Consider the following 26,185-nt stretch of genomic DNA (forward strand, 5'->3'; position numbering starts at 1 on the left):
CTAAAGTGATTATATCATTTTATACCCCCATTAGCAATGTATGAGAGTTTCCATTGCTCCACATTCTAGCTAATACTCAACTAATAAGAACTGTTCTACATTCACACCAAGAATTCCAAGTGCTCTACATTCATGCCTATATGACATCAGTATTTTAAACTTTAACCATTCTACTGAGTGTGTAGTGATATCTCATTGTGGTTTTAATTTGCATTTTCCTGATGACTAATGATGCTAAGCATCTTTTCATGTGCTTATTAGCCACAAATATATATTCTTTTATGAAGTATCTTAAAATATTTGCCCCTTTTAAAACTGGGCTATTTATCTTTTTATTACTGAGTTTAAGAGTTCTTCATACATTCTGGATGTAAGTCCTTTGTTAGACATGTTTCATTAATATTTTCTCCCAGTCTCTGGCTCACTTACTGAAGTTATTCAGTGGTGTCTTTTGATGAGCAAAAGTTTCTCATTTTGATGAAGGTCACTTTGTCAATATTTTTTTATGGTTAATGCTTTCAGTATCTTGTCTAAGAAAATTCTGCCATGCCAAGGACATAAAAATACTTTCCTATATTTTATTTCTAGATGCTTTATGGTTTTAGCCTTATGTTTAAATCTATGATCCATTCTGAATTAATTTTAGGGTAATATGTGAGATGGGATTAAGGTTCATTTTTTTCCATATGGATAGCTACTTATTACAGCACCATTTATTGCAAACATTATCTTTTCCCCAACAGATTGCTTTGGCACCTTTGTTGAAAATCAAATTATAATAGAATGGGCTATTTCTCGGTTCTCTACGACACTCTACTGATTTATTTTTCCACTATATGCCAGCACCACACTTCCCTGATTCTGTAGCTTTATATTAAGTCCTGAAGTCAGATCATGCAGTCCTTTAACTTTGTTCTTCTCTGTCAAGATTGCTTTGAATATTCTAGATTCTTTGCATTTCCATGTAATTTTAGAATCAGAAAATTAATTTCTACAAAAACGTATCCTGGGATTACAGACCAATTTGGAAAGAAATGATATCTTAATATTGAGTCTTGCAATCCATGAACATAGTATTTCTCCACTTACTTAGATATACTTTAATTAATCTAAATAATGTTTTACAGTTTTCAGCAAAAAGATCTTATACTTCTTTTGTTAAGCTTATCCCTAAGTAGATATTTTAGAAGCTATGGTAAATAAAATTTTTATTTCATTTTCTAATTGCTTGTTTCTAGTACAAGAATGCAATCAATTTTTATATATTGACTATGTATACTACAACTTTACTAAATTCATTGTTAGTTGTAATGACTGTTTTGTAAATTCCTTAGGGTCTTTCTACATAAACAATCAAGTTCTCTATGAATAGAGTTTTACTTCTTTTCACTTTCTGGGATTGACTGTGGTAGACATCCTTGTCTGTTTCTCATCTGATCAGAGGAAAGACTTCAGTATTTTACCACCAAATACGATGTTAGCTGTAGGTTTTTCATAGATAACTTTTATCAAATTGATAACGTTCCCTTCTATTCCCTATTTGTTTACAGTTTTCATCATGAATGGGTACTGATTTTGTCAAGTATTTTCTCTGCATATACTGACATGATCACATGGTTTTTCTCCTCCATTCTGTTAATGTGGTGAATTGCATTTCTGGGTCAAACCCAACTTTGTCAAATACACTGTTAGATTATCTTTGCTAATATTTTGTTAATGATTTTTTTACCTAACTTTATAAGGGATAATGGTCTCCAGTTTTATCATGATGCATTTGTCAGATTTTGGTATCACAATTATACTGATCTCCTAAAACTGGCTGAGAAGTGTTCCTGCCTCTTCTATTTTCTGAAAGAGTTGGTATAAGATTGGTGTTATTTCTTCCTTAAATATTATATAGTTTTCACTAATAAAATCAACCAGGACTGGAGGCTTTTATTTAGGATTTTTGCCTCCATGTTTGTTAATAAGTAAGACTGGCCTATGAAGGTCTTTCTCTTCTCAAATTGTCCTTGTCAGTTTTGGCATCACGGTTATACTGTTCTCATAAAAACATGCTAGGGGAGTGTGTCCTCTTTTTCTATTTTCTGAAACAATCTATATAAAACTGGGAATATCGTTCTTTTAACCTACATGACAGTTTTGACTTCTTGAATAGTTTTAACAGGTAACACGAAGTGGATTATACCTTGGGACAATAACAGCAAACAAAAATTCTATAAAATGCATATGTGCCCTTCTCGGAATCCCTTTCGGACAGGAAAATGCATCCACGGAAATCCATTCCTTCTATCTTCCTTACTCACTCCTTGAACCTACACAAAAGCCTGTATTTGCAAGGCGGACGACCAGGGCTCAGATTAGTACATTCTATACCAAGCTCTCTGGTATCATAAAGACACATCTAAGACAAAGTGGAACAAGAAGTGGCCTCCAATCAGATAAAGGTAGTCCAAGAAACAATGACTTCCCAATCCTCCCTTTCCCAGGGAATATTCATAGGAGGCTGAGGAGGAAAGCTGCACAATCAGGAAGTCTGCCTGAGGTAAGAGCACAAGGTAAGTTAGGCAAATAACTATAATTTCTCTGACTCATCACCTTCTCTTAGACAATAGGATGGTAATACCTGACAATATGTTACAATATCAGGTGAAGCCCGTCCCATTTAGCCTTCTCTGATCTACTAGTTATCTCTTGACTCTCCATATTCTTCACAATTTTCTGATTAGCATTCTGAACACATTCAAGTCTATCCCACCTTGAGACAAGAAAAAACAATTTCCGTTTATTACTACACATCCCTCTTCAACCACTGCCTCATCAATTCTTTTTCCCTTCACAGCCACCCTTCTTGAAGGAGTTGTCCACATTCACCATCTCCAATTTCTCACTTCCTATTCATTCTTCAACACACTGTAAATATCTCCAGACCTTACCACCCCATTTAAACCATTCTTGTCGGGTTACCGATGGTCTCCATGTAAAGAACCTCCAGTGCATTTTCACTCCACCATTTCTTTTTTTGGCTTGACTGCCCAGCAGCATCTGACAGTATCGTTCATTCTTCTGTCTTGAAAGACTTTTCCTTCTATGAAACCATATTGTCCTATTTTTCCTCTTATCTCTGAAAACACTACTTAAACACCTTTCTAGGCTCTTACTTCATCATCTTAGACCCTTAAACATTCACTGTCCTTAAAATTCTGCCCGGGAACTCTCCTCTCTACACATATTTTACAGATGATTCTCATATTTATATCTCCATCCCAGATTTCTCTCCTGAGCTCTATAGTTTCACACAACTACTTTATCCTTAATATGTCTAAAAACTCAACTTATCTTTGTACTCAATCTTCCTCCTCTTCCGTTTTCCATTTCAGGAATGGCAGCACCAAACCCAGAGCCATGCTTGATTCTTCACTTTCTCTCACCCTACACATCCAATTATTCACCAAGCCTTGCCAATTCTACCTCCAAAATATCTATCTTTAGTCTGTCAATTTCACTTTATCTTTACTGACGTGTCCCGTAGTCCAAGCCAGCATCATCCTATAACTTTATCCTAATTGATCTCTCTTTAATTTAGTTTTGTTCCCCTTGATTTTTAATGTTATATCACTGTAAACATCATGTAACTAGTATCTGTTTTCTAGGTGACACTATGTGAGTTTAACAAAACAAATACTGCAATCTAAAAAATCTTTTTAAAATGCAGACCTGATGGGGTTATTTCTCTTCTTAAAATTCTTCAATGGGTAAAGTTTAAAATCTTGTCTGTAGCCTACAGGGCACTACCTCGTGGCTACTACCTACCTCTTTAGCATCATTTGCACAGTTCTCTAGTCTTGCCGGAGTTTTGATCTCTTACATGTGCCAGACTCTCTCTCACCTTCAGTACTTCACACCTATTGTTCTCTCTGCCTGGAATACTTTACCTCTTTCTATGCATTCTTGGACCTTAGCTTAAACCTCATTTTCTCTAAGAAGATTTCCCTACACACAGTTTCCCCAGTCTACCTCTGTATAATTCCAACTCTTTACTGTAATTAGTTGCTTAATTGTCTGTTTTCTGGGACTGACTGTTAGCTCTGGAGGAGCAGAGATCAGTCTTGTTGACAATAACATTCCTAGCACCCAGCACAATAGCTGGTCTAGCAGGTACCAAACAAATATTTGACGAATAAATCAATGAATCAATCAAATAAGTAAATTATACTTACTATTATCATTATTATAAGGTTCACAATAGGGTCCTGCTCATTTGGAGTTACTTTGATGAAAACCGTCAACTGCAATTCGGTCAGCAAAAGAGGCTTTACTGGAGAAAGGATATACTCTTTAATCACTTATGTTATTTACTGACAGTCTTCTGGCTGGTCAAAAAGAATGCTTTCACGAGAGAAAAACATTACCTAACAAGGCAATCTATTTTAATACCATTTACTAACTGGCTTTAAAAGGAACATTATCTCCCAAAACAAGCATCTCCTCAGCTCTGGCAGCAAATAAATCTGCCGGGATGTACAAAAACCTCCCTTTCCTGTGTAGCAAATGTATCGTTACTACTGCTCTGGGCATTATGGTGTATTAGCTCCACTTATTCAGGCTTGAGTGTGAGTCTATCTTGAGGTCAAGAGCCAAGGGGGAAATCAGTGGATATGCAGCTATGGTGCTTCTATGAAAGAAACTCTAATGTATTTCACTCTTCTTGTTCCATTTGTTTGTTCCATTAAATTCACATGTCATCACCCTGACAACAGGTTCCAATGATAGAGTACTTACATTATACAATAATAAGAAGAAATATGGGAAAGAACACAACTTTGAAGTTCAGAAAACTAGGTTCATGTTATGACTCTATAACATACAAGTTGTGTGGGCTGAGACTGCACATACCTCTAAGGCCTCAGATACAGTGATTGTAAAGGTCAAATAAAATAACGTACATGAAAGTATTTTATTCTACAAAGTGTGACACAAATGATAGATGTGTTGTTCTCATATGAGTTTGAAGAATAGTAAAGACAGCTTGATGATACTAACAGGCTATTTCTACATGATATAAATAACTCAGGGCTCTGAGTCAGAAAAATATTCAAACACAGATCTACTACTTCCTTTGCTCATAAAATCTTGGTCAGTCATTAAATCTCTCTAAATCTCATTCTTCTTATCTGCACACCTTAAGATAAAAATATATACTTTGGGGGCCAGCCCAGTGGCACAGCGGTTAAGTGTGCATGTTCTACTTCTCAGCGGCCCGGCGGTTGCCAGTTTGGATCCCGGGTACGGACATGGCACTGCTTGGCAAGCCAAGCTGTGGTAGGTGTCCCACATATAAAGTAGAGGGAGATGGGCACGGATGTGAGCTCAGGGCAGGCTTCCTCAGCAAAAAGAGAAGGATTGGCAGCAGATTTAGCTTAGGGCTAATTTTCCTTAAAAAAAAAAATCTACTTTGCCTATCTCATAAAAGTTATTCCAAAGCTAGCATAGGAAATACATTTAAAAGCTTAGAGTTTTCACATCAAAAGATGCTCCACATCATATATCATTAGGGAAATGAAAATTAAAATAATGAGATACTACTATACATCTGTAAGAATGGCCAAAATATGAAGCACTGACAACATCAAATGCTGGCAAGGACGCTATGGACAAATAAAAAGATCAGTGGTTGCCAAGGGTGGGGGCAGGGGTTGATGAACAGGCAGAGCACAGAGGAATTTTAGGGCAGTGAAAATACTCTGTATCATATTATAATGATGGATACACGTCATTACCTATTTATCCAAACCCACAGAATATACAACACCAAGAATGAAACCTAAAGTAAACTATGGACTTTCGGTGATTATGATGTATCAATGTAGATCCATCTATGGTTAAAAAAAATAAAATATATCATTCTAGTAAGTGATGTTGATAAAGGGGGAGGCTATGCATGTGTGGGGGCAGAGGGAATATAGGAAACCTCTGCTCCTTCCTCTCAATTTTATTGTAAACCTAAAACTGCTCTAAAAGATAAAATCTTTAAAAAAAAAATTGTGCCCACCCCTCACCATCAGCTTAGGTTTGAGTTTGGATTATCATAGTAATAAGGAGTTGCATTTTTCTAATCTGATCCACCTGCAGCAAGGTTCTAAAGCTACTAGAGGAGGTGCTATTCTCCAAAAACTCTGCCTCAAAACTCAAGGATATGTTGTTTTGAGTCTAAAATTTTATTATCACCATTTTGGATCCCTCAAACTGACATACTTGGATACTGTCTGCCAAAGATGATATTTCCCTCTTTTCTTGAACTATATTCTAAAGTTGCAAAGAAAGCTGCATAATTCTAGAGAAATAACTACTCACTCCCTTTCACTTGCCCACAAAGCAAACTTCTAAAGGTATTATATACAAAATGAGATGGTGCTATTCACATGGGGAATCACTGTCTATATGCATTACTCATTATTCACAAGGACTAAACTCACTAAATATTTCCAAAGAAAGAACAAAGACCAAGTGTCCAAAGGCAGTAACCACTACCCCCACAAGTAAATATGCAAGCCAAGAGTCACAAGGCTGGTGCTTGTCCTTTATATCAACAGTCACCAGCATGGAGATGACTGTGGGTCAAAGCTGTCTCTGCTTGAGGCAGCTCCCTCCCTGAGACTTCCTCACACTTTCTCTGTGAATTCTTACTCGTATTTATTTACTTATTTATCCATTCATTCATTCATTTCTCTTTCACTGCAGGAGTAGCACTCTTCCCAGAGAAGGAAATTAACAGGCTCCAAGAAACATAACCTTCCACTCCAGTGGCAGGGGACAGAGGGGTGGGTTTTGGAGACAACTTCTCAACTAACATGTAAAATCAGGAGGGGAGAAAAAAGGCATTCTCCACCACTGAAAGACTAGATATATCTTTATAGAACTTGTAATTAAACCCCTAGAGTATGACTAATATAAATAACACTGTTTGGAGTGAGGGCAGGAGTGGAGAACAAGATTCTAGGGCCCACTCGGAATCCACTGATCATGACAATACCATCCTGTACTTCAGTCCCAATGGATGAAAGAAGACAACAAATATTTTTTAACTACTTATTGAAGTACAATATAAATACAGAAAAGTAATACATAAGCATACAACTCAAATTTTCACAAACTGAACATACTAGTGTATCCAATACCCAGATGTTTTTTAAAAAGAATATTACCATCAACCCAGAAGCATTCTCATGCCCCTTCTTCCAGTCACTACCTACACTCCCCAGGAAAATCATCACGCTGATTTCTAACTTTATAGAACAGTTTTGCTGTTTTGGCATTTTCTTTAAATGGATTATACAATATATACTCTTTTGTGTTTAGCACTTGTATATATGTCTAATTCAAATCTCAGAAGGCAAAAGTAAATGGAGAAGTTACAATATTTGAAGAGATAATGGCTAAGAAATTTCCAAAATTGATAATAAATGAATATACATATATAGAAAGCATAATGTACCCCAAGTAGGATTTTCTTAAAAATCCAGACCAGGTAAATGATAGTAATACTAAAAAACACCAAAGACAAAAAATCTTAAGAGCCAGAGAATAAAATCCATAACCTTCAAAGGAATGACAGTTAGAGCAGCAATATATTTCTCAACAGAATGATGGAAACCAAAAGATAAGCTGCATCCTTATACGTACAAAAGTATGAGCGAAAATTACTACCAACATAAAATTGTGTACCCATACAAACTATCTTTCAAAGTCAAAGGTAAAATAAACACATTTAAATAAATATATGTTGTCATATGTTCTCCAAAATAATTAAGTACTCCTGAACAATGGCACTTCAAGTACTCTCATTTTTGAACATCAAAGGCAGAGAAGTGGGGAAGAAACATTACACAGTTTTCGCCTGAGGGCAATAATTGTGACAGCATAAAAAAATATTCTCAGTTCAGAACCTAGGAAACTGGGTTCACTATTCAATGAAAAGCGATTACTGTGTCTGCCTTATGGGCAAATGTTTACTTAACACAGAAATGATGGCACTAGAGAGTTGATAATAAAAATCTGTTTATGGTGGCTAGTCAGTTGACTTTTCAAAGTTAAAATAAAACCATCTCCCATAAAGTTGATTGGGAAGTAAGATAAAAATAAAAGAACCTCCTTCCATCCATAAAGAACTTCAACCTCAAATCTCTCTCCCTGCAAAAGCAGCAGGAAGATGAGAGCCAATTTATACCTAAGGAAGACCCAAACCTGAACTGCTCTTCAAGCAAAACAATGCCATTTCCTCCACAGGATGGAGGCTCCTCTAGTTTAAAAGAAAGATGCTCACATATAACCTCCCAGATGTCTAAAAGAACCCAGAGATGCTGTGGTGTGTGAATGTGAGGCTGAAACCACAACAGCTCTTTTGCTAATAAGTAGGAAGCCAGCTTGAGAACAAGGCCAAAATACAGCACAGGGAAGTTGAGCAAAAGACACTAGATTACCCAACTCTGAAACCCATCCAATCTCTGGATTTCCATATTTGTGAGTCAATACATTTCTTTAATATGTAAACCACTCAGAATCGACTTTTCTGTTACTTTCATTTCAGAGCATCCACAACTAGACCAGCCACTTGCAAGTTGTCTGTCCTTGAGGGAGTCACTAAGCTTCACATATCTGAAAAAATGGCCAACCAGAAAATTCCCCACCACCTCCAATGCCATCACCCGCCTCCAATCCATTAGATCCTCTTGCCTTTTTGACAACAACGGTCTCATAATTGGTCTTCCTGCAGCAGCTCTTGCCTCCATAGTCTACTCTGAATATGACAGTCGAATACAGAAACGGAGGCATTAAGAGTTTTTCAAAATTTGACCATGGTTATATGCCTGAAATGTGGCAGAACTATAATTTGAACCAATCTTCTGTTTCTTCTTTAAAATTATCTGCACCTGAAAATGCAGATAATACCTACTTGTTAACAACATCATGATGATCGAATGAGATGTAATGTATAGCCTAACAACCTGTGGACACAAGACAGGCACACAATAAACGCACTATTTATTATACTTCCCAGGAAACCTGGATAAGAAAGTTGGGGGACCAAAGCAGGCTGTATCTTGGCCGATTTTCTTAAAAATCTTTAGGAAGTATAACTTATTAAGCAAAAAGCAGTTAGTGAGGCCCAAACATTCATTTGGATTCTCATCTAATCTGAGGTTACCTAGTAGATACCTGTTTGACTGGGTACACTTCAGCTTTTGTGTTTTTATGTACATTACTCTAAAACTAACTTTTAAAGTTTTACATTGTAATTTACATGTTTAAAACAAATAATCTAAACTGGTGCTTTTTCAGCATTACTTCTGTTTCAGAATGTTTCAATGCAGTCTTCTGAAGAATAAACTTTAAATTAATAAAAATTTTTGGAAAAAAAAAAGGAGGCTGTAGGAAGACATCCTCCAGTGCTATGTAATCTGGCAATTTGGAACTCCTCCTGGATAGAAACAAAGACTCAAGAAAAAGGCATAGGTAAACAGGGTAGCAGATACTGGAGACTGACTTAGTCACTAGGGAGAAAATGATTGATTTAATGCAAAACAGGCACAATAATTGAAAATACTCCCCATTCAACAAATAGGATTCTCTTTCTGAATCCTGGCAACTAAAAAGAAATAAAGATATAAATAGGCAATGCAATTAAATGTGCTTATAGAGCCAGCCATTTTTTATTAGCAGCTACTTGAACACACATTACTATTTATAAGAAGTCTTCTGAGTACTTTACAAATACTTCTCAAAATATCTCCAAGAAATCAAATGACAAATCTCATCAGACCAATTGTACTAAGAGGAGAAATTAAAATAAGGCATTGACTTTTAAAGCCCAGTTATATTGAACAACTGCTGAAGATTCAGGGGATGTTCCCAGTGGGCTTTAAATGTTCACAATGCCATTAATAAGAAGCACAAATAAGAAGAACAACTACGAATATCATAATTTGTTTAAATTTTACCAAGCCTAAACATTTTCTTTGAGTATTTTAAAGAAACCAAAATAACGTTAATTCATGATAATTAAAAAGACGTGGGTGCTTCGTACAAAAAAAGTACTTAACAAATGTCAAACAAAATAAAAACAAATAGCTACATCTCAGGACAAACCTTCACAGGTTGATTTGATTAGCTCAGTGTGTTTTATACTGAAACCTTCACTACCTCAATCCCTAAAAACACTCAGTGAGGGACTAAATTAAGCCAGCTTGCTCTTTATTAGTAAGACTAAGATGGGAAGATCTACCTTACAAAGCATGAAAAGGTTAATCATCAAATTTGAAAGAACTGTGGTATGTACTCTTTTAGAGCGAAGGGCATTCATTAAAACTCAGGCGAAGGTTGTCTATAAGTCTACTTTCCCCTCATTATTATACCTTACTTACCTATTCATGTGCCAAATTACCCAACACTTAAAGAGGAGAAGGCTTCCAAAACAGGTGTCGGATATATAGACTATATTGTATGCATGTATGCAAGGTGATCATTCAGAAAAGTCCTTAAAACTGTGTGTACAGTCAAACATATATTACATATATATGTGACAATTAAGGTGGGGGAGGTGAGGAGGCACGCTTGGTGGTCAGGAACAGAATATGTTTACTGTAAACAATCTGTTAGTAGTAATGTCTGATGTCCAAAAATAGGCTTGCATCCTGCATAGGTCTGATTTAATTGCTCCACTCACTTCATATAATCTAAGTAAACCCAAGCAGCCTTTTTTCTATCAAAGTAAAAAAGTCTTAGACAATTTCTCTAATTATAACTATACATGATGGAATAAAGAGGCATTCTACCGTGCCTCAATGAATTAAATGAAATTGAAGCAATCTGTTCAGTACATTTTCAAAAGACACTAAGAGGAAGGAGATCAGTAAAAAGGCTTTCTGGTACTCACCTGTAACCCTCTCCTTCGTAGAATACTGGTATCATCCATAATAGATATCAGTCAATTACTTGTGCCTACTTGCTTACTGCTGGGTCTGAGGCAAACAATTCACCCCGTTCCCCACGCTGCGCCCACTAAGCACCGCTCCACTAAACCAGTTCTCTCCCGGTCCAGCGTGAGGAGACAATCACCGCCTCACATCAGAGCCACGTTTTTCTTCACAGCGGTACAGACTGATCTCATCTGAATCACCACCAAAATAGGGGAAAATATTTCATATTTGTTTTCCTTTTCCATCTATACCCCTTTGTTTGAAAATATTTGAAGTACCAAGAAAAGGACAAAGGTCCCAGAAAAAAATTCCAATCTTTGATATCCTGACTTCACTGCTTATTAAAAAGGTTTGGCAAACAAAACAAGAGTGTCTCCACCTACGGCTATTAAGCTTATAAAATCCATGTCACGTTTTCCTTTCCCAAAACAAAACCACTCCACATACGTTTTTTAAAAGATAACGATTCTTCAGAAACACAAAGAAAAACATATTATTCTGATGCCTGTATTTTAGGCTTAGGCTGATATAAAACCAGTTATTGTTTTGACTAAGTCGGCAAAATTCCTTTCATCCTTTGTATAGACAAAGCAAATGTCAGATTCTTTCGATACTGTCACAGGCTCTTTTGTTTCTTTATCTGTAGATACGCTGGTCTTCACTTCTTGGACTGTCACGAAAGCCTTTCTTCAGGAGCTTAGATCATTGCTAAGGTCGGTTTCTCTGCTCTTTTATGTCCTGGAGGGGGCTAGTACATGTGTGGTGAGTTCTGAGCCTGGACGAATTCATTCATCTATTCATGCTGATAGTACTGTCACAGGAAAAGCTCCCCATTCCATCAGACTTCTAAAGAGCACAGCATGAAAAAGTCTGGAAAATTTTACCCAGGCTTTAATGATCTCGGAATCATTTCTTTGGTCCCTGGCTGCCATTTTCAAAGAGGGACTTCAGCCAAGTTTAAAAATGTTTCTAGTTTCCTAATTTATAACTTAAAAAAAAATATATATATACACATTTTTAGAGTTCAAGAATGAAAGGTTAGCTCTCATGATATGATTTTGTCACTTAAACACTCCATAAACAATGTTTTAAACTTTCCAATTTTATAGTAATTGCCACAATCCTAGTAAACACAGGGGGAAAAGCAAAGCAAGTTGATGTTTTTCTAATAAGCCACAAAAAAATTGTTAGCAAAGGCATACTATATTTTTAGGAAGAGGATTAAATACATTATCTACCGATTCACAATCATTGTTCTTCAAACCATAGGACACGCTGCAAAAATTATTCACTCTCCAAAGGATTTCAGGAAATATTAATCCAAATTTCCTAATTTGACAAATAAAGGTATGTATAAAGCACCCTGAATCAGGCTGTTATACACTCTAAGGAGTAAATACAGCAATAACTCTAGGACAGATTCAGTCTGCACCCAACAAGGAGGAAAAGCTGCCACTCCCATAATTATGGCAGCTGCACCAACAGTCTGGGGCTTGAAGGAAGGCCTATTTACAAAATCTTTTCCTGGTCTTCTTACAACTGACTCCAGACACAAGAGCTAGCCATACTGCTGAAAATAGCACAGAAAGCAGGATCCATCGCCCTTTCATTCAGCAAAAAACTTCTAATCCTTAACACAACCAGTGTGGTCTTTCATTGTGAGAGCTAATAAATCCACATCTCCATGGGCTCCTTCCATCTGCTGCTTTAAGCAACTAACGGCTGGATTATGTCTATGGGGAAAACAAACATAAGACCTGAACAGACAGCTGATTTGCACAGGGTATGCTATCCACTGAGTGTCTGCAAAGCCACAGGCTTTTAAAGCTATAGAACCTCTCTGGCAAAATAGATTTTATTAACTAACTAAAACATATACGAGCAGAGAGGAGGCAGCAGTGAGCCTCTAACTCAGTCAACTCTGTAGAAATACACACGGGGCATGCTGATAAACTGTTCAGACCAGAGATTCAAAACTCAAACTCTTCATTCAATTACTAGTTCAGGAATCATTTATCATGCCAAGCACTGAGATGGGCATGGGAAAAGATTACCAAGATTAACATTACCCATAAACTAATAATTCTATTCTAGAAGAGCTCAAATCCAATGGGGAAGCCAAATACAAACAAGTAATTATGATACAATGTGAAAAGTTCTACATCAGAAGTATGACAAAGTGCTAAAGGAGTGTCAAAGAGGCCTCAATTCATTACACTGGGAAATCTACAATACAGCTTCCAGTGGAAGTGCCATTTGCTCACCGAAAGTAATGTTATAGGAGTATCAGCCCTTGGCCAAGACAGTCTCCCTTTCCTAAAGTGTGTACAGCTTAAAAATCTTCAACCAGTCCTCACTATCTAAAAAGTTAAGTGGAAAACTCCTCCCCTTGGGCCAGCCCAGTGGCATAGTGGTTAAGTTTGCATGCTCCGCCTCAGCAGCCCAGGGTTCACAGGTTTGGATTGCAGCTGCGGACCTACACACTGTTCATCAAGCCACACTGTATGGCGTCCCACATACAAAACAGAGGAAGACTGGCAGGGATGTTAGCTCAGCAACAACCTTCCTCAAGCAAAAAGAGGAAGGCCAATCTTCCTCACCAAAAAAAAAAAAAACAAAACAAAATCTCCTCCTCCCCTTGGTATTCAAGGCACCCATAACCCTGAAACAATAAATTTTATCTTCACTACTACCTTACTGTAACCTTAGCCTTCCATGAGAAAGAACAATGTACCGTTTCCTGAACACATCCCATCCTTTTCATTGCAAATTCTTTGTAGTTAAACAAGAATAAATCATCTACCTTATAAGACTGTTGAAAGGAATAATTTAAACAACATTTATCAATGCATCTTAACCTTTTTCGGTATCTCTAATGAAAGAGTAGAGTGCACCCTGCCCAGAATTTCCTCCCACATCTGATTTCTTTAAAGCCTCTTGTTTTGTTCTTAAAATTCATACAAATTTTGCATTCTTCTCTCTAATCTAGTAAACTTTTATTTTTTAATATGAAAATCACGTTTATAAATACTAATTAAATTGCAGGAGGCTAAGAAGAGTGGGAAGAAAATCAAGACTGTGAATGTTATTAAAGAAGCCAAGAAAAGAGTGTCTGGGAGGGCTGAACAGTAAGAAATACTGTCAAAAGACCTATCACTAAAGCACACCCTTGAATTTCCTGACTTGGAAGTCACTGGTGCCTTCTGGAAGAATAGCTTCAGGGGTAGATGGTGAGAGGAGCAGAAGCCCAACTGCAGCAGGCTGCAGAATGAACAGGAGAGGAGGAAATAAAGACAGCAAATCTAGACAACTCCTCTGGTTTCCAGTTAACTCTTTTCTATCTTTCACAGCCAAATTTCTCAAAAAAGAGAAAGTTATTCTTGAAAAGGAGTGCATGGCATTCAGAGGATGAACAGAGACAATAGGAAGAATACTTCTTGCATTATAACAGAAGAAAAAGCAAGTACAGGTAACCAAATATCTGTAACCTGAGATGTAAAGAAGCTAAAGAAGTTTCCAAATCACAGCTGTTTTCTCTGTGAAATAAGAAGGAAATCAGCAGAGAGCAAAGAGATCAGAGATTTGAGAAAAGCAAAAAAATTTTGAAAGAGGTAATGTGGAGAACAAGAAGATAAGATAATTAAAGAAAAAGTCGGATTGGCGAGGAATATTGAGGACTGATGGACAGACATTATTCATCATAATTTTATAGGGCCACCAATCTGCTCCATGTGTGGCTTTCTTCAGTAGACTACAGTAACACAAAGGCAAAAGTTTTATCAGACAGATTTACCAGACAGGCTGACAAAAAATGGGGCAAAAGATTTACGACACTGACTAACGAGTTAGAGAGTTAATGGACCATAGAATCAAAGCTAAAAATGAAGGAAAGTAAAGATTAAAGGACAGGAAGACATTAGAAAGATCTACTAGAGGTCCTGATAAGCATAAGAACTGATATCCTTTAAGAATAACTAAATGAGGGAGCTGAAAACCTATCAAGTTGTAGTGAGGAGGTTATCCAGCATTATGGTTTAAGTGGGGGAACATTTGAGAGATATGACAAGGCACAGAGTATGGTCCTGAAGAGAGTGCTTACACGGACTAGAAATGATGATGTTGAGGTCAAGCGACTATGATGCCAGGAAATTGGCAGGATCTACATGGTTGCTGAAGATAAAAATAATAAAGATGATGGCAGGAGTTGGGAGGAGTAGGAAGACTTATGCCTGATGACAGTATCTAACATGAAAGGGGAGAATAATTAGAAGGTTAGTAAACAGAGAAGCCAGGAAGAGATGGGTTTAGACATAAGGATTGCTAAGAAAAACTACCCTAACGGTTCATATTGAATCTTGCTTCAAATAAATTTTATTTATAAATGGATGTGCTAATTTAACTGAAATCTCTTATTTTATAACTGAATAAATTAGGACCCAAGAAGGGAACATAACCTGCTTAGAAATTATATAGTAGGAACTTGAACCCATGTTTATGCTAGAACATGTAGCTTTAACTGAACAGAACAGATGGAGGAGAGCTTCCTGTCCTGGAAAGGATTAGTAGAACATTTTCATCAACTTCTCTGCTATACATTAATTTGGTGTTAATAAGACTATTTGGCAATGACTAGGTAAAAACTAGAACATCTGCAGAAATAAATAAAATTAAATACATAAATTTTCAGAATAGGTTGCATCTATGTATATTCTCAACATAAACTATCCTTTCATTGATCAGAAAGTGAATAAAATATCTTACAACTAATCCCATTTAGTGAAAAGCTATAAGGGGGAGCTTTATGTGGCAAACAAGCCAAGGTAAGCACAAGGAGAAAATTTTGTTACAAAACCTAAGGCCTGGGGGCTGGCCCCGTGGCCGAGTGGTTAAGTTCGCGCGCTCCGCTGCAGGCGGCCCAGTGTTTCGTTAGTTCGAATCCTGGGCGCGGACATGGCACTGCTCATCAGACCACGCTGAGGCAGCGTCCCACGTGCCACAACTAGAAGAACCCACAACGAAGAATACACAACTATGTACCGGGGGGCTTTGGGGAGAAAAAGGAAAAAATAAAATCTTTAAAAAAAAAAAAAAAACCTAAGGCCTGAAGGGAGTCTAGAGACTTTTTCACCATTCACTATGACACTATCTCTATTGCTCTCATAGTCACTGCTGGTGGCACTGCACACAGTGCAGAGCACAGAACCTGAAACCTCTATAGCTCATGGTAAATTCTCAACAAAGGATTCTTTTTTATTTGTTGCTTATATAGAAACTCCATTAATCAAGTAAAATTCCTTAATTTTACAGAGGAAAACTATGCTCCTCAGAGTAAAAGACAATAATTTTCCTGATACCCCTATTTTATAATTTGCATAGGTTTACAATTAAGCTTCCTCACTCAAACCTCTTAGGAAATCACTGTCTTTTAAAGTAATCCTCCTTTCACTCACTTATTCCACAAATTAAGTATCCTCCATGCACCAGTTGCTATTTGGGTTCTAGAGATACAACTGTTAATAAAATAGATAAAAATGTCTGATTTCTTGGAGCTTACATTCAACCGGCTATAGGCAGATATTAAACAAGAAAATGAACACATAAAATATACAGTATGTTAGAAGATGATAAAAGCAATGAAGAAAAATAAAGTAGGTAAGGGAAAAGAAATTTGGGAGGGAATTTTCAAGCAAATTTGATATTTAAGATATTAAACATATAGATGAAAAAGCTATTCTAATATTGAAGCAAAATGAATACTTGAATCAGGTACTAAATGCCCTTGCTAAAGTATTAAGGTTACTCCCCACATGTGATGCACGTCTCCTCCCCAGCCCAGCTCACCACCGTACCCTGAAGACAGTACATATACAGACATGCACGATCAAGCATTCAGATCTAGAGGTAAATTCTCCTCCACTTAAATATAAAACATTGTCCCAGGACTGATGTTTCTCTGCAACTCCTCAATATAACTGCTTATTTATTTTACAACTCTTCTAACTTAAAACCAATTAGACAATGTTATCTTTTCAAAATACAGACATTTTTTTGACGTTGAGAAACAAACCAACCAAAAAAAACCACATGTAATGTCCAAAGCATAAAGCATCTTGTTAATGAAACAGGAATCTGGAGAAGTGAAAGTGAAAGGAGAGAAGAAAACGAACAAAACATCTGATCTAAAAATAAGATGGGCAGCTGCAAAAGGCCTCACATTGTCAATTCCACCAGAGTTAAGGTATAGCTTGTCAGAAAAGGTTTTCCTAAGACTTTTTACATGAGAAGGAGCCATATATTCGTTCCATTTACTCATTTACATGTTTGCTCAACAAACACTAATTAGGAGTTTACTATGTACCAGGCCCTATATCCTTACAACTGCCTCCCAAGAAGCTCACACTGAAGGGAGACAAATTAATAACAATGATGCTGCATCGTGTCACATTCTCAGAATACAGAGAGTTTTTCCTTCCTCCAAAGGGATTCAAGATCAATCCAAGCTAAACTTCTGAAGTCCAAGAGAAGCCAAAGATCAGAAACTGTAAGGAATAAGGTGAGTGAAACTAGTAATGTTAGTCTCAAATTAGGTTCATGAAGCGATCATTACCAGAATAAAAGTTCAGTGTTTAAAATAACTAAGTCCTAGCCAGATCAATAGGCAAGAAAAGGATATAAAAGGCAGATTGGAAGAAACGAAACTGTCCTATCTGAAGATGACATGATTGCCATGTAGAAAAGTATCACAGGATAGAAGACCAATGCACAAAAAAAGCACTTCTAACTACTAGCAACAGACATGTGGAAACTAAAATATAAAATACAGTAATACCATTTACAATCACAAAAAAGATTTTGCCTCACTTCTTTTTTCCATTTGACCTCTCTTAATTTTCAGCCCCACTTGAAATGAATTACCAGAGCTGAGGGACTAAGACTGCCCATGGCAAAGAACATGAAAATACATGATGAAATATTTAGGTACAAATCTAACAAAATATATACAAAACATGTATGCTGAAAATTACAAAATGCTGATTAAAGAAATCAAGGAAGATCTCAACAAATGGAGAGACATACTGTATTAAAGGGTTAGAAGACTAATAGTAAAAATGCCAATTCTCTCAAAATTTATCTTTAGGCTTAATGCAACGCCTATCAAAATCCCATCAAGACTTTTTGTAGACATAAACAAACTTATTCGAAAATTTATATGAAAAGGAAAAGGAACTAGACAGCTAAAACAATTCTGAAATAAAAGGCTAAAGTGTAAGGAACAACTTTAACCAATGTTAAGATTTAGGAATAGTCTCACAGGCCAAAGGAACAGAATAGAGAAACCTGAAATAGACCAACACAAATATGCCCTATTTATTTTTGACAAAGGTGTAAAAGCAATTCAATGGAGAAAGGATAGATCTTTCAATAAATTGTGCTGGAGTAACTGGCTATCCATAGGCAAGTAAATAAATATATAAACAAATCTCAACCTACATCTCACAACATATGCAAAACTTAATTCAAAACGTATCGTGGATTTAAATGTAAAATTAAAAACTTTTATAAGTTTTTAAAAGTTTTAAAAGTTTAAAAGTTTTTTAAAAGTTTAAAAGTTTGAAAATAAAACTTTTATAAGAAAACATAGAACATAATCTTCAGGACGTAGGGATAGACAAAGAGTTCTTACACATGACATCAAGAATATAACCCATGAGAGCCAGCACTCACAGCCTAGCAGTTAAAGTTCAGCATGCTCCACTTCAGCAGCTGAGGATCGGTTCCAAGGTGCAGAACTACACCACTCGCCTGGCAGTAGCCATGCTATTGCAGTGGCTCACAAAGAACAGGAAGAACTTACAACGATACACAACTACGTATGGTGGCTGTGGGAGGGTGGGGAGGAAGAAAAAAGGAGGAAGATTTGCAAATGTTAGCTTAGGGCAAATCTTCCCCTGCAAAAAAAACACACAGTAAAATCAATAAAAGGAAAAATTAGTAAATTGAACTTCATCAAAATTACAGAATTTTGCTCTTCAAAAGACTGTTAAGAGCAGGTGGATGGATTAAAAACAAGACCCAACAATATGCTGCCTCCAGGAAACACATCTCAGCTCTAAAGACAAACACTGGCTCAGGGAGAAGGAATGGAAGACAATACTCCAAGCTACTGGCAAACAAAAGAAATTAGGTATTGCCATACTTATATCAGAGACAACAAACTTCAAGATAAAAAAGGCAATGAGAGACAAAGAGGGGCAGTATATAATGATAGAAGTGACACTCCACCAAGAGGACATAACACCTATAAATATATATGCACCTAACATAGGAGTACCAAAGTACATAAAGCAACCACTAAAAGGCCTAAAAGGACAAATTAACAGCAACATGATAATGGTAGGTGACCTCAACACCCCACTTGCATCAATGGACAGATCATCTAGACAGAAAATCAACAAGGAAATAGTGGAATTAAATGAAAAACTAGACCACATGGACTTAATAGATGTACATACAACACTTCATCCACAAACAGCAGAATATACATTCTTCTCAAGTGCACAGGGAACATTCTCAAAGATAGACCATAAGTTGGGAAACAAGGAAAGCCTCAATATAAGTAAGAAAACTGAAATAACATCAATTATCTTTTCTGACCATAATGCTATGAAACTAGAAATCAACTACAAGAGAAATGCTAGGAAAGTGCCAAACGTGGAGACTAACAACAAGCTACTGAACAACCAACGGATCATTGAAGAAATTAAAGGAGAAATCAAGGAATATCTGCAGACAAATGAAAATGAAAATACACCATACCAACTCATATAGGATGCAGCAAAAGCAGTCCCAAGAGGGAAATTCATACCAATACAGGCCCATCTTAACAAACAAGAAAAATCTCAAATAAGCAATATTAAACTAAACCTAACAGAAGTAGAAAAAGAGGAATAAACAAAGCCCAAAGACAGCAGACTGAGGGAAATAATAAAAATTAGAGCAGAAATAACAGAAATTGAAACAAACACAAAAAACAGTACCAAGGATCAATGAAACTAAAAGCTGGTTCTTTGAGAAGATATACAAATTGAAAAAACCTTAGCCAGACTCACTAAGAAAAAAAGAGAGAAGGTTCAAATAAATAAAATTAGAAAAGGAAAAGGAGAAATTACAACAGATACCACAGAAACACAAAGGACTATAAGAGAATACTATGAAGAGCTAGATGCCAACAAATTGGACAATCTAGAAGAAATGGATAAATTCTTAGACTCACACAACTTCCAAAAACTGAATCAAGAGGAAGTAAAGAATCTTGAATAGACCAATTACAAGTAAAGAGATTGAAACAGTAATCAAAACCCCCCAAAAATACAAGTCAAGGACCGTATGGTTTGTCTGGAGAATTCTACCAAACATTCAAAGAAGATTTAGTACCTATCCTCCTCAAACTATTCCAAAAAACTGAAGACAATGGAACACTTCCTAACACATTTTACAAGGCCAACATCAACCTGATCCCAAAGCCGGGCAAGAACAACACAAAGAAGGAAAATTACAGGCCCATATCACTGATTAAAATAGATACAAAAATCCTCAACCAAAGATTGCCAAACCAAATATAGTAATACATTAAAGGGTCATACACCATGATCAAGTGGGATTTATACCAGGGTTGCAGGGACGGTTCAACATCTGCAAATTAATCAATGTGATAACACCACATCAACAAAATGAGGAATAAAAACCACATGATTATCTCTGAGAATGCAGAGAAAGCATTTGACAACATCCAACATTCATTTATGACAAAAACTCTCAATAAAATGGGAAGAGAAGAAAAGAACCTCAACATAATAAAGGCCGTATATGACAAACCCACAGCCAACATCATACTCAACGGGGAAACACTGAAAGCCATCCCTCTGAGAACGGGAACAAGACAAGGATGCCCACTCGCACCACTCTTATTCAACACAATACTGGAGGTTTGGACGAGAGCAACTAGGCAAGAACAAGAAATAAAAGGTATCCAAATTGGCAAAGAGGAAGTGAAATCCGTGCTGTTTGCAGACAATACGATTTTATATATAGAAAACTCTAAAGAATCCCTCAGAAAACTATTAGAAATAATCAACAACTACAGCAAAGTTGCAGTGTAGAAAATCAACTTACAAAAATCTGTTGCATTTCTATACTTTAATAATGAACTAACAGAAAGAGACCTCAAGAATACAATCCCATTTACAATTGCAACAAAAAGAATAAAATATCTAGGAAGAAATTTAACCAAGGCAGTGAAAGACCTATACAACAAAAACTATAAGACATTATTGAAGGAAATCAAAGATGACATAAAGAAATGGAAAGATATCCATGCACATGGATTGGAAGAATAGACATACTTAAAATGTCCATATTATCAATCTATAGATTCAATACAATCCCAATCAGAATCCCAATGACACTCTTTACAGAATTAGAACAAAGAATCCTAAAATTCATATGGGGCAACAAAAGACCCCGAGTTGCTAAAGCAATCCTGAGAAAAAAGAACAAAACGGGAGGCATCACAATCCCTGACTTCAAAACATACTACAAAGCTACAGTAATCAAAACAGCATGGTACTGGTACAAAAACAGGTGCACAGATCAATGGAACAGAATTGAAAGCCCAGAAATAAAACCACACATCTATGGACAGCTTATCTTTGACAAAGAAGCTGAGGGCATACAATGGAGAAAAGAAAGTCTTTTCAACAAATGGTGCTGGGAAAACTGGAAAGCCATATGTAAAAGAATGAAAATTGACCATTTTTTTTTCACCATTCACCAAAATAAACTCAAAATGGATCAAAGACCTAAAGGTGAGACCTGAAACCATAAGGCTTCTAGAAGAAAACGTAAGCAGTACACTCTGACATCAGTATTAAAAGGATCTTTTCGGACACCATGTCTTCTCAGACAAGGGAAACAATAGAAAGAATAAACAAATGGGACTTCATCAGACTAAAGAGCTTCTTCAAGGCAAATGAAAACAGGATTGAAACAAAAAAACAACCCACTAACTGGGAAAAAATATTTGCAAGTCATATATCTGACAAAGGCTTAATATCCTTAATATATAAAGAACTCTCACAACTCAACAACAAAAAATCAAACAACCCAATCAAAAAATGGGCTGGAGACATGAACAGACATTTCTCCAAAGAAGATATACGGATGGCCAATAGGCACATGAAAAGATGCTCATCATCACTGATCATCAGGGAAATGCAAATCAAAACTACACTAAGATATCACCTTACACCCGTTAGAATGACAAAAATATCTAAAACTAATAGTAACAAATGTTGGAGAGGTTGTGGAGAAAAAGGACCCCTCATACACTGCTGGTGGGAATGCAAACTGGTGCAGCCACTATGGAAAACAGTATGGAGATTCCTCAAAAAATTAAAAATAGAACTACCATACGATCCAGCCATTCCACTACTGGGTATCTATCCAAAGAGCTTGAAGTCAGCAATCCCAAAAGTCCTATGTGCCCCAATGTTCATTGCAGCATTATTTACAATAGCCAAGACGTGGAAGAAACCTAAGTGCCCATCAACAGATGAATGGATAAAGAAGATGTGGTATATATACACAATGGAATACTACTCAGCTGCAAAACAGAGCAAAATCATTCCATTTGCAAAAACAGGGATGGACCTTGAGAGAATTATGTTAAGTGAAATAAGCCAGCTAGAGAAGGATAATCTCTGTATGACTCCACTCATATGAGGAATTTAAAAATGTGGACTAAGAGAACAGTTTAGTGGATACCAGGGGAAAGGTGGGGTGGGGGGTGGGCACAAAGGGTAAAGTGGTGCATCTACAACACGAATGACAAACATTAATGTACAACTGAAATTTCACAGGATTGTAACCTATCATTAACTCAATTAAAAAATATATATATATATACTATAGGGGCCGGCCCCGTGGCCGAGTGGTTAAGTTCGCACACTCCGCTGCAGCGGCCCAGGGTTTCGCTGGTTTGGATCCTGGGCGCGGACATGGCACCACTCATCAGGCCAGACTCAGGCGGCATCCCACATGCCACAACTAGAAGGACACACAACTAAAATATACAACTATGTACTGGGGGGATTTGGGGAGAAAAAGCAGAAAGAAAAAAAAAGAAGAAGATTGGCAACAGTTGTTAGCTCAGGTGCCAATCTTTTAAAAAAATATATATATATACACTACAAAGTTATAGTAATCAAAACAGCATGGTACTGGTACAAAAACAAACACACAGATCAATGGAACAGAATTGAAAGCCCAGAAATAAAACCACACACCTACGGACAGTTAATCTTCAACAAAGGAGCCAAGAACTTACAATGGAGAAAGGAAAGTCTCTTTAATAAATGGTGCTGGGAAAACTGGACAGCCACATGCAAAAGAATGAAAGTAGACCATTACCTTACACCATACACAAAAATTAATCCAAAATGGATTAAAGACTTGAAGGTAAGACGTGAAACCATGAAATTCCTAGAAGAAAATTTAGGCAGTACACTCTCTGACATCAGTCTTAGGAGGATCCTTTTGAATACCATGTCTACTCAGGTGTAGGAAACAAAAGAAAAAATTAACAAATGGGACTACATCAAACTAAAGAGCTTCTGTTAGGCAAAGGAAACCAGGAATAAAATGAAAACACAACCTACCAACTGGGAGAAAATATTTGCAAATCATATATCCAACAAGGGGTTAATTTCCAAAATACTAAAGAACTCATACAACTCAACAACAAAAAAATAACCCAATCAGATATCGGGCAGAGGATATGAAAAGACATTTTTCCAAAGAAAATATACAGATGGCCAATAAACACATGAAAAGATGTTCAATATCACTAATCATTAGGGAAATGCAAATCAAAACTACAATGAGCTATCAGCTCACACCTGTCAGAATGGCTATAATTAACAAGACTAGAAATAATAAGTGTTGGAGAGGATGTGGAGAAAAGTGAACCCGCATACACTGACGGTTGGAATGCAAACTGGTGCAGCCACTATGGAAAACAGTATGGAGATTTCTCAAAAGATTAAAAACAGAAATACCATATGACCCAGCTATCCCACTTCTGGGTATTTATCAAAAGAACTTGAAATCAACAATCCAAAGAGACTTATGCACCCCTATGTTCATGGCAGCATTATTCAGAATAGCCAAGACGTAGAAGCAACCCAAGTGCCCATCGACTGATGAATGGATAAAGATGTGGTATATATGTACAATGGAATACTACTCAGTCACAAAAGAAGACAAAATCATCCCACTTCCAACAACACAGACGGACCTTGAGGGAATTATGTTAAGCAAAATAAGCCAGACAGAAAAAGACAAACATCGTATGATCTCACACATATGTGGAAGACAAACAAATGAAAGGACAAAGAACAGATTAGTGGTTACCAGAAGGGAAGGGGGTTTGGGGGTGAGCATAAGGGGTAAAGGGGCACACATAGGCTGACTGAAAAATAATGTACAACTGAAATATCACAATGTGATAAACTATTATGACTTCAATTTAAAAAAAGACTGTTTCTAAGAAGAATGAAAAACAAGGTAGGGAGTGTGAGAAAATATTTGCAAACCACATATACAACAAAGAATTTATATTTACAATATATAAAGAACCTTTAAAATTTAATAGTTAAAAAAAATCCATCAACAAGTCAGTAAATAAACAAATGTTGATATAGTCATACAATGGGCTACTTGGCAAAAAAGGGGATGGAACTGTTGATACATGCAACAATCTGGATGAATCTCAAAAGGATTCTGCTTAGTGAAAAAAAGCCAGTCTCAAAAGGTTATATAGTATATGGATCTATTTATATAACATGCACATAGAGAAAGAGAACAGATTAGTGGTTGCTCCCTTGTGGGACAAGGACAGGGGTAGGAGTGCAACTATGTAGCACAAGGGAGCTCCTTTGTAATGACGGAACATCTCTGTATTTTGATTGTCGTGGCAGTTATTACACAAATCTATCCATGGGATCAAATTGCATAGAATTGTAAACACACATACACATACACAAGTCATGTAAAAAACAAATAAAGCCTGTAATCTAGGTAACAATATTGTAATAATGTCAATTTCCTGGTTTTGATGTTGTACTACAGTTATATAAGATGTCACCACTGGGGAAAGCAGGGTGAAGTATTCATGGGATTTCTATGCACTATTTTTGAAACTTCCTATGGGTCTGTAATTATTTCAAAATAAAATATTAAATAAGTAAACAAGCCTACACTTGTTTAATTTCTACATTTCCATTTTACTGTTTCTTCTAAATGCACTTTACTTTGTTCCCAAGATGCCCACACATCTGAGGGACATCCTTTCTGTCTGGAGTTTTGTGCCCCTTTTGCAAAACAGTCCATTAAATTGTGTTTGCCAGGAGCAATCTTAGCCCCTCAGCTCAGGTAATTCATTTCAAGTGGGACTAAAACTCAAGAGGGGTCAAACAGAGGGGGAAAAAAAGTGAAATGAAACTGCAAAAATTGCTTTCATTTTTAAAAATCTAAGCAAAAGTTCTAAGAGCACTTCATGACTTTTGCTTATTACAATGTACATTTTACACCATCAAAACAGAAAAATTCCCAATAACTTTCAAAAGCAGAAAATCACTTCTGTATCCCTTTGTATTCTGCTTTTAGAACAAGTTATATTTTCCCCATTATTTTTTAAAGGATAAAATTAAAACTATTAAAGATATATATACTCACATTACAGCAGACATAACACAAAAGACAGAGGAGTCCTTTCAATCCAAACATTAACATAAATGATTCAAAACTTTTATAGAAACAGGAAATCCTATCACTAAATTGTAATTCCTAATATACTTCGCTTGTCTTAAAGGGCTAGATAACTTAAAATTAAAGTGATTTTCAATGTAAAAACTCCCCACAGTGATTTAGTGCAAAATCAAAGCTAGAAAACCAATAACTTAAAAAATGAAAACCTAACAGAGAGAGCAGCACATGCATGTAATTCCAGTCCCTCTTGAGATTCCACAACCCTCTTTAACAACCGACAGAGCAAGCAGACAGAAAATCAGTAAGGTTTAAAAAAACTCTGAACAACACTATCAACCAACCTGACCTAAATGACATTTGTAGAGCACTCACACAACGGCAGA

At 36.4% G+C, this 26,185-nt stretch overlaps 1 protein-coding gene across 11 annotated transcripts in view; it reads right to left on the reverse strand.

The window, feature by feature from the left end:
* MAST2 (microtubule associated serine/threonine kinase 2) overlaps window positions 1-26,185 on the reverse strand; it is a 211,016-nt gene that overhangs the window by 113,910 nt on the left and 70,921 nt on the right. For 3 of the 11 annotated variants that reach the window (XM_070609724.1, XM_070609723.1, XM_070609720.1), the window contains one exon: window positions 4,221-4,318. The exons of 4 other annotated variants lie outside the window; for them this stretch is intronic. Coding sequence is in view for 4 of the 7 variants with exons in the window: in XM_070609723.1 (XP_070465824.1) it covers window positions 4,221-4,229 (9 nt within the window). In the remaining 3 variants the exon portion in view is untranslated. Of the gene's footprint in view, window positions 1-4,220; window positions 4,319-10,933; window positions 11,706-18,701; window positions 18,797-26,185 lie in introns of those variants that run through there. 4 more of the 11 variants (XM_070609725.1, XM_070609726.1, XM_070609716.1 and 1 more) reach the window with 4 other exon arrangements.

The sequence above is a fragment of the Equus przewalskii genome, chromosome 2, assembly GCF_037783145.1.
Source record: "Equus przewalskii isolate Varuska chromosome 2, EquPr2, whole genome shotgun sequence".
Taxonomy (NCBI): Eukaryota; Metazoa; Chordata; class Mammalia; order Perissodactyla; family Equidae; genus Equus; species Equus przewalskii.